This window comes from Megalops cyprinoides, chromosome 2 (genome assembly GCF_013368585.1).
Source record: "Megalops cyprinoides isolate fMegCyp1 chromosome 2, fMegCyp1.pri, whole genome shotgun sequence".
Classification (NCBI taxonomy): domain Eukaryota; kingdom Metazoa; phylum Chordata; class Actinopteri; order Elopiformes; family Megalopidae; genus Megalops; species Megalops cyprinoides.
Window position 1 is genome coordinate 7,588,331 of NC_050584.1, and position 9,581 is coordinate 7,597,911.

Genomic DNA, 9,581 nt, shown 5'->3' on the forward strand with positions numbered 1-9,581 from the left:
GACAGCCTACTTTGGACTGCACTTTTTACAGCACAGACTGTTGGAGAGGTCTTGGTGGAGAGAGGGGAGAGGAAGTGGAACAGCTAGGTCAGTCAGAAGTGGTTGATTCACATGGGGTGACTGCTTCCTCTTCCTCCTGCTGCCAGTTTGTACAGATTCATGAGTCAGGTTTAATATTCTCTGAGAGCTATGTGTTTCCTGACAATCACGTTGGAGAAACCGTGGAAACTGTGGACGTGACTCACTGCAGAAGGGACAATAATATTCATACAAATAACAACTCTCCTGGATTGCAACCCTTGTTCTGACAGAGATAAATAGCTTATGCATCTCCCTGGAAATAAGGATATGGGGGGATAAATGGTATTCAGGGAAAGATACAGAGACAGACAGCAGGTGACATTTATTGTGAAATTAAGTTACAACGACTCCACCCATGTGTAGATTGAATGAAACTGCTTAATGCACAAGAAACTACACTCCATACTGCAGCACAACCAGTAACTCTGATATATCGTAACTACAATTTATATGGGCACAAGAGCATTGTGCCATTATTTATCTAAAGAGTCTGTCATCAATGTTAAAAGGTAGAGTCCTGGATGCACAAAACAATCATGTCCTGATGATAGTGGCATTTATGCAGGCAATCTGGAAGCCATTTTGATTCACCAAGATGCCCTTCATGTTCAAATGGCCCTTAGAAGGCAAGAACAGAAAAATCAGTTAATCAGCACCATGATGGGAAGGACAGGATCATGAAATAGTAGCCTGATAAGCCATTTTAAGTGAAGAGTTTCTGATCAAATGCACTGTCATATCTGCTTTTTAGTTCATCTTCTTTTAAATTGAAATATACCATTAATTTACACAGTGACTTTTAATGACTACAGTTTCACATTTTAAACATTCTGGTACATATTTACACATATGGGTTTATATTGCAGTTGAGATAAGGTAGTTTAAGACTACATTGGGCCATTTGGAATTCTGAGTTGTTTTACTTATTGGTAAATAGCCATTACTTTAATTCATACGAATACAGCTCTTTTTCTGATACAGTATCTCATTGACTCTCATTCACTGCTATAGATTAATAACTCTGCTAGTGCTACTAACAATACACTTGCATTTACTGTTGCTATTGTTACTGTGAGTTTAATTTTTACCACTAATATCTAATATGCAGAATCAATGGTGGTGTGGAAAATACGTTAAATAAGACCTACAGTGACCTGTTACAATATATAGTATGATTTGTGTTCTGAGTGTAGCAGAACTTGAGTCTAACCTCCAAGCTCTTACTTGGCTGGTAGATTGCTTGTTGAAGGGAAGCTTTTGATGTGAACACTCACCTTGGGAATAACCTCAAGGTTAATGCTTACTGGATTCTCCTGAGTGATCAGTTCTGGAACACAGAGGCACAGTGTGGCCATCAGCATCACAACCTGAGGCCACTTTCTTTAGTTTAACTGCACTGATGACAGGAAAGCCTAAACAGCAATGACCAGTTTGAGATGATTTTAGTTTTTGTCATGGCTTGCGGAACCTTTTCCATTTTCCTCCAGATTAAACAATACAATATACAGTATAGTGTAAACTGTGAAAAAAGCAATGCAGCCATAATTTGGTTTTTAAATGTTTTTGTTTTGTTTTGTTTTGCTGTTAGATTGGACGGGTCATCTGAAATGTCTCTTCCCCATAAAAGACTGCTTTGTGGCTGCAGTGACAGACACACAATATACAAAATCTTCTGGGCCTGATTGGATCTCGGCTTGATGCGTTGTTGCCCAATAGGACATACTGAAGAGGTGAAAAAACCTTTACCAAACCTTTACCAAGTCATGACATTGCGGGACAGACAGCCCTGCTCATGCAGTCATATTGGTGCCCCACTCACCTCCTCTTTTATAGCCACAGAACATGAACCTGGGAAACTCTGGCTCGCACAGGGTAATGTCATAGTGATGGAAAAAATACCCATTATAGTAGACATCTGCAGACAAGTACAGCTCCTCCACAGACTGCCCTGGAAAAAGCACCAAACAAAACCTGTGTGACACTCTGTTCTACTTTCACACTGGCTCTTCTTCATGAATGGGTAACTACCTTTAAGCACAAGTTCAGCTGTTGCATAGAGTGGGCGTGGCTTTACTCTTTCACACAGTCTAAAATCCCAGACAAGGAACCTCCCTGCAATCCCAACAGCAGTAGGGATGGGCAGTTCTGGTCCTTGAGTCCTTGGAGGCCTTGAGTCCTTGTATTTCTTTTCTCTTGACTTTCTGTCACATTATGCTACTATTGAATTTTAATAGATTGCAATTATTATCTGCAGTATCAACGCACAGTGGAAGTCATATTGGTCCCAAAAACATGTTTTGTGCCAGAAAACCCACGAACTCATGTCCCCTGTTATATATGGGGTTTTATGTTTGGGAGTCGTTTTGAATCTATGGGTCTTGGGGCCCTCATTAAGATAGATGTTATTATGAACAACATGTATTTTGGCCAAAAGCCTGGTTCTTTCTGCAAAGAAGCTCAAATCTGGCTGAAAATGGACATTCCAGCATGACAATGATCTGAAGTATTCCTCCAAATCTACTAAGAAATAACTGACCGAAAAATCAACCACTTCTGACTCACTTTTGATCGTCTCAATCTCCAGACCCCAATCCGATCAACCTTTTGTGGTTTCAACTCAAGAAAGTAATTCACAAAGAAAAACTGTATGTTGGGAGTTTAATGCATGCCAGATTTACAAAATCCTAACTAGAGGGGTGGAAATAAATATGACCTTATGTTTCCAGAACAAAATATTTTGTGGGAATAATGTGACGTTGTTCTCTGTAGTGATATTATGAAGATTAAAGTATAACATTTTAAACATGTTTAAAGACAAATATGACTTTTTTTGTGCATGTTTTTGCTCCTGTTTAGTCAGGGCTATGAATAAATATGGATGGCACTGGATGCTCTTTTTCGGTTAATTCTCAGGCTGGATTTTTAACAGTGAGGGAAGTGGAACGCACGCAGTATAAGTAATACTCTGCTGTTGATCTTCCCGGTCATTTCCACAGAGCAGGGGCTGATGCTGAGTCCCACATCCTGCAGGGGATCTGGTGAAACAAGAAAACACACCGATGACGGCGGGAAGAGATTCTCGAGCCTTCCGGTGACACAACATCTATTCCTTTTACATAAAATGTACACAATTACCGACCAATTCAAGCTTGTTTGACAATCACCTCGTTCCTTGTGGGTGTTAGTGTCGTTAATTAGAAGGTAAATCATTATTTCTTTATCATCAGACACCCTTATCCAGAGCAACTTACATTGCTTATATCTGACACACATTATTCATTACTAAAACCTGCCTTTAACATCATAAGTTAACGTTCCTGTGTTCTGCAGTCTGTTATATATTTTTCTCAGTTGTACTGTAAGATGAGCTGTCCCTTGCTTATTTTTCTCTGCTGGCTACTGGATACAGTTCAGATAATCTCAAATCTCAATGCTGATGGGTGCTAACCTACAGACCAGTGAGAGAAACGGCTCTTCTGTATCTACAAGCAATTATCAGACCATACACATACACATATCACATGGGACGACTGGGTGGGACCACTCTGCAACCTAAAGACATCTGGCCACCCCCTCCCTGTGGGGTCGCATATCCTCGATGGGTCCCCTACCTGTTGTAGCCTCCTTGTCCTTCCCACTACAGTCAGAGCAACAGAGTTACTGGCTGTCGTCCACCACAGACTGTAGTTCCAGTCATGTCCCCTGCCTGCTCTATCTACCTGCCTAGCCCCCATGTGGTGGACAGTAGTCTGAACAGCAAACTGGTCATCATCTGCTGCATACTCCTCTTTCGACTGCATCTTGTTGCTACTAACTTGCCTTTCCTAGCACTAACGCAGTAGTTATCTTATAGCCTGTTATATTTTGTGTATAAGTCTTGCATTTTCTGTTTTGCATTTGTACCAGTTAGCGTAACAGTGTTTTATACACTGTGACTTTGTTCCAAGGTTGCTGAAATTTTATTGATTTATGTGGCATTCTTACAGTGTGATTATTGTAGTCTCTTCAGTATAGTACTATTGTTGATGTAGCAGAGTATGTGTTCCTCACAATTTCTTGAGCTGTACTGTTGGTCATGTGGCCCCACTGTATGTACTAGTGCACCTTGCATTGAAGGTCATTCCGGAAAGCAGTGTCTGCTAAATATGTAACTGCAGAACGTGAATGAACTTACCACAGCTCCTGTAGTATGCCTGTAGTTTGCTTGTGCTGCAGATGGTATGGGTGGGCCACGGCTGCTCGTCCCCAGATGCACTCTGCAGGGCGGCTCCGAGGAGGATTATCGCCGGGACTCGCATGCCTCAGGTAGCTTGCCTTGCTCCCTCCACCACTCGCCGAGTCACCTCCCTCAAGGCAAACGGGAAGTAGCGCGATCCGGCAACTTCTCCCTCCGGCCGCAGTCTGCGAGCACAGACGGCAGGACGGACTCTCACTTCCCCCCCTAGCCTAATGTATCCCGTCCCTCTCGCGCTGCGGCTCCACTTCCTGTGTTTGTTCTCATGCGTTTGGTGAGCAAGTCGTACTTTAAGCCAAACTGCCTTCACTCAGAAATAACTGTGTTTTCCTCGTGATATTCATCATTAGTGTAACATGCCCTTACACCCATGTGGCTCTTGTCCTAATAAAAAGTTAACATCCTAAAGGTGCTGCTATGTCATTATAAGCATTTATGTACTTGGTTTGCATCAAGTGTCAGTCCCTGAATTTAGCATGTGCCACATGGCAGAAATCAACAGTGGGTGGTGCTGTTGTACAACATAATGAAGCCAGGGACAACACAAAAAACATCTGTAGTGTACACAGACTCACATAATTATAACTACAAAATTCAGACTGAATACAGTGATGCATGGCACTTCATGGCTATTATTATTATTGATATGTGATGTGTCACCTATGGGACACTCTACTTTGCCAATGTATATGGATTATATGGGGTGGCAGTGTAGCACAACGGTAGAGAGCAGGGCACATAACTAAAAGTTTGCAGGTTCTATTTCCCACTAGGGCACTGCTGTTGTACCCTTGGGCAAAGTACATTTGACACACCTCAAGCACTTATTTATCATTGACATCTCAACAAACTGAAATATCTGTGATTAACTTCGCTGCATCAAGGAGACTGGTTACCACTGCATTCACATGTGTGTAAGCTGTCTGTATGTGAGTAGTCTCATTTGCATCTAGCTATAATGTCTGACCTCTGTCAAAGTATTCATGAGAGAAAATAAGCAAATGGAAAAACAAACTTTGTGTATGAGCGGCAGCAGTATAGCATAGTTGTAAAGAACAGGGCTGGTAACCGAAAGGTCACTGCTTCAATTCCCCGCAGGGGTGTTGCTGTTGTACCCCTGCACAAGGTACTTATTCCAGAATTGCCTCATTAAATATCCAGCTGTATAAATGGATAGCATGTAAATATTGTAACCTATGAAAGTCACTCTAGATGAGAGTGTCTGCTAAATGACAATAATGTAATGAAATATATAAGGGTAAGTAAATGTGGTACTGTATTTTTAACCTGTTATTAATGGGAGTAGATAGTGTATTACAATGGAGCTACAGATAATGTCTTCATATAGGTTATAAGGGATTGTAATGGAGAGAAAAATAATTAAATCAGTTAGGGAATAGCAACCCACTGTTGCTCAGACTATATTGTTTATTATTTACACATGATCTGAAACTTTGTGCTGCTCTGCAGATAATCCAGGAGTTATCAGGTATCCACAGGATGCAGAATAGGTACGCAGTAACTGTAGATTAACAGTGCTGTGAAATGTTCTGAGAAAAATCTGTGCCGATGTTCTCCCATAATTCTCTACTGCTTTATATGAGCAGACAGACTCCTGGGAAGCTCCTCTGAATGGAGACAGATCAAAGACTGTGGCTGGAGGTTCATCAATGAGCCAATGCACTAGAGGATTCTTCCTAGCTTTGCAGCCTGAAAGCATAAGGCCATGGAGGAGACAGAGGGAGCAAGGGATAATGATGCAAGATTTGGAGTGTGTGTGTGTGTGTGTGTGTGTGTGCGTGTGTGTGTGTGTGTATGTGTGTGTGTGTGTGTGAGAGAGAGAGAGAGAGAGAGAGAGAGAGAGAGAGAGCATGAGCACGAGTGAGTGCATGCACATTTGTTAGGTGCATGTGAACGTGTATATGTGTATATGCACATATGTGTGATTTGTGGAGCTTGTGGAGCCACGTCAGCAGAATATTTCATGGCCTTTCTCATCCTCTGTTCCACAACCATGAGAAAGCAGTAAGAGCTTTTATTGGCTCTGCTGTGCCTACAATTTGAAAGACATTTTGACAGGTAAACAAAATTAAACAAAATACAAGGACATTTTTGCATAATGTAGCTTTTGTTTATAGACGTTGCTCTTTAAGTGGTAACCACTTTGATGTTGTTGTTGTTTTTTTTTTGTCTTTAACACAGGAAGTGTTGCAGAGTGTATGTAAATTTGTATGGTAATATCTCAAGGGAACAGTGTTCTAGAATAAATGAACAAATATAAAATGAGAAGACAATGTGAAAATATGAAGTAATTAACAGGAGAATTATCAGAAAATAAATGAAACAAAACAAAACAAGAAAGTGAAAAATGGTTGACAGTCACACTCTGGCCTCTCCATGGACTCTGTATGATGATACAAAGGTTGCAAAATCATGAATCCCCTGCATCAGATGGTTTTCACTCTGAACTTCGTAAACATTTCTGTGGACTTGTCTTCTTTGGAACGATAAGTGAAACTAGAACTTCAACTATAACACTAGAACACGCCCTCATATCTCTGATATCACAAATCAAACGATACTAAAATGATCTATTTTCTATGATCACTGTGTTGTCCAACTCTTAGCGGTTCAAAAATCTTCACACAGCAAAAATAAACTGCACCCTAAATACAGTGAAAATTACACTCTAAATACAAGGAAATAAAGAAGGAATAAAAGTGATTAATAAGATTAGTGAAACTGTAATCAAAATACAGAGGTGTTGTCAGAAACAGATGATGGGGCTGTAATGATGAGACCTATTGGACATCAGAATTAGCATTGTGCCAAGGTCTACTGGAGTTGAGGTATTGTTACAATTTCAGGAGGTACTTGTTGAGGCTTTTGATCAATGTTAAGGATTAACTGGATGCATAGTCAAAAGCACTTTAATCTTGAAGTGTAGAAGTAGGCTAAAAAGTGTTGAACATCACAAGGGGTTCTTTCCGCACTAAAGAGATGGTAAGAATGCAATAACTAAAAGAAAAGTAAGGTGAATACTTATAACTGATACAAAATATAATCTTTCTTGACCACAAGGTAATATTTCCGTCTTAGTTGTCAATTGATTGACTGACAGTTGTGCAATGATAGCAAAGAAAAAGCCCCATTACTGTACCAATCAATACACTAAAGAATTGGACTACCCAGGGAAAGTTTGGTTTGTGCAGTATACTGTCACCATCATCTCTATGGTGTAAAATTTCAGAGGGTCATTGCATTACACATTTGAATCTATTACTCTACTATAGACCCAAAGGATCTTGATATTGTGTAACATAATAGATACAGACAGTATCTGTTTTTTATTTCTTTCAACAGCATTAGCCTGTGACCAAAGAGGAAGAGAATTTGAGCATGATAATGTCAGGGGGACCTGATAACCTGCTGCCAAATGTTCTTATTTCCTCCAGACATAAGAAGGAACATCTGAGGGCACTCAGGAGTAAAAGACAGCAAACTGGTATGACTCAGATCAGTCTTGTGAAAGTCAGCATTATACTTGTTTTTCAGTCTACACATATCCTCATGGGATGGATGGTCACTTGCTCCAAATAGCAGCTCAATATCAAAGTCATATGACATTACGGTATAGATTTTGCATAACATCACACAATTTTCATTTAGCAGATGCTCTTGTCCAGAGTGACTCACATAGGTTACAATTTTACATGTTATCAATTTATACAGCTGGATATTTACTGGGGCAATTATGGGTTAAATACCTTGCCTAACGGTACAGTAACAGTCCCCTAGCAGGGATTCAAACCAGCAACCATTTGGTTACAAGCACTGCTCCTTTTTGGCATGCTACACTGCCACCCTTTTTTAAAGGCCCTTTAATAACCAGAAAGGAGTTGCATATCTGCATATCTAGGTAAAATGTATATGACTGAGCTGTGGGGTTTTCGTAGAATTTGTCATGACTGCGTGACCAGACCAGTGGTGATCTGACAAATCATTGGTGGCCTGGGCCACCAACCCTCCAGAGGTGAACCCTCCAGAGGCAGATTGACTTGGACCAATGACCTGGTCTTTGAGATGACTGCTTTGGGCCTTGGGTCCATCCATGATGAAAAATATGAAAACAGAATGGGTTAGGCAGAGGTTTTCCATTTATTCAAGTTTGTTGTAAACTTAGCTATGTGTGACAGGATGCTCAGGATTTTGGTCAGATGTCTGCAAGTGAGAAACATCTGTATGGATGATATTAGATAAGCCCTGTGATGTAACATCTGGTACTTGGCTGTCTAGGCAACACTGAATAAGCAGCATGACTGTGGGCGTCCAGTCAGAAAAAATGGAAATGAGGAGGATTCTTCAGCACTAACATTTAACTTAATATACTTTTTTACCATAAAATTACAGCAATTCCTGACTGTTATAAAATTATTATTTTTTATTTGCGAATGTCTGCAAGCAAGAGATGCACAATGACCTCAGTGTATCTTGTTCATTAAATCACATATGTGACTTTGTGGTTCTCCTACCACAACTATAAGGATCCCCATTATATCTCTGTCACAACCAATCATGAAAGGGTGACCAAAAATTTTTTTATAACAGTATGGCTGGCAATATTTGACTAATTATTGATTGATTCATTAATGAGTAATAATCACATTAATCCATGTACTAAGAGTTTAGGCTCACAGCAACTTTTGAGGAACAGCAAGCCACCATGTGCAATCCACCACATGAACTAAAACAGCTACATTTGAGAACAATATCATTTTAATATAGTGGATGCTCTTTTCCAGGGTGGCTTGGAAAATATACTTACAAAGCCATTTTTCACCTTGCATTCTGTTTTCTTTTTTTATATAAAGATATATGCAGTTGAGTTGAAGAATCTTGTCCAAGAATACAAATAGAAGTGCACAGCCTGTGATTTCTCCTCCATTAGTCTTACCATTTTCATCCATTTCACTGACTCAAGGGGATACCGTGATGCAGTAGAATAGACACCAGGCTCAACTCTGTGTCTGTGATTTAAGTCACAATGTCTTGTGGAAGACTGGGTAGTTACAGAAGAGAACATCGTAGAACAATGTCATAAAAATAAACACGCAGACTTGGAAATGTTCTTGTTGTGTTGATCTAACATGAATGTGGCAATTTTCAAGAAAAGAAGGTTGTGGCAGAACTCTGACAGGGTCATATTGTATTTCACAAAAAGTGACCCAGTAAAGAATCAGCATGACCTGGCTGTTCTGGTTTGTGC

At 40.2% G+C, this 9,581-nt stretch overlaps 1 protein-coding gene across 1 annotated transcript; it reads right to left on the reverse strand.

The window, feature by feature from the left end:
• Positions 1-404: 404 nt before the first annotated feature.
• Positions 405-4,515, reverse strand: ly86 (lymphocyte antigen 86). Its single transcript, XM_036520729.1, has 5 exons — positions 4,256-4,515; positions 3,030-3,116; positions 1,901-2,029; positions 1,356-1,408; positions 405-699 (listed from the first exon to the last, which is right to left on the reverse strand). Exons 1-5 carry the CDS (start codon positions 4,377-4,379, stop codon positions 616-618), a joined length of 477 nt encoding a protein of 158 aa, XP_036376622.1. The 5' UTR covers positions 4,380-4,515; the 3' UTR covers positions 405-615.
• Between the last annotated feature and the right edge of the window lie 5,066 nt (positions 4,516-9,581).

Excerpts from the sequence above, each read along its gene's own strand:
- ly86 (XM_036520729.1), bottom strand. The coding sequence starts at position 4,379 with ATGCGAGTCCCGGCGATAATCCTCCTCGGAGCCGCCCTGCAGAGTGCA. Across the intron at positions 2,030-3,029 it reads CAGAGTATTACTTATACTGC|GGCAGTCTGTGGAGGAGCTG; the intron begins GTGCGTTCCACT and ends TGCTTTTTCCAG. Across the intron at positions 1,409-1,900 it reads CTGTGGCTATAAAAGAGGAG|AACTGATCACTCAGGAGAAT; the intron begins GTGAGTGGGGCA and ends TCTGTGTTCCAG.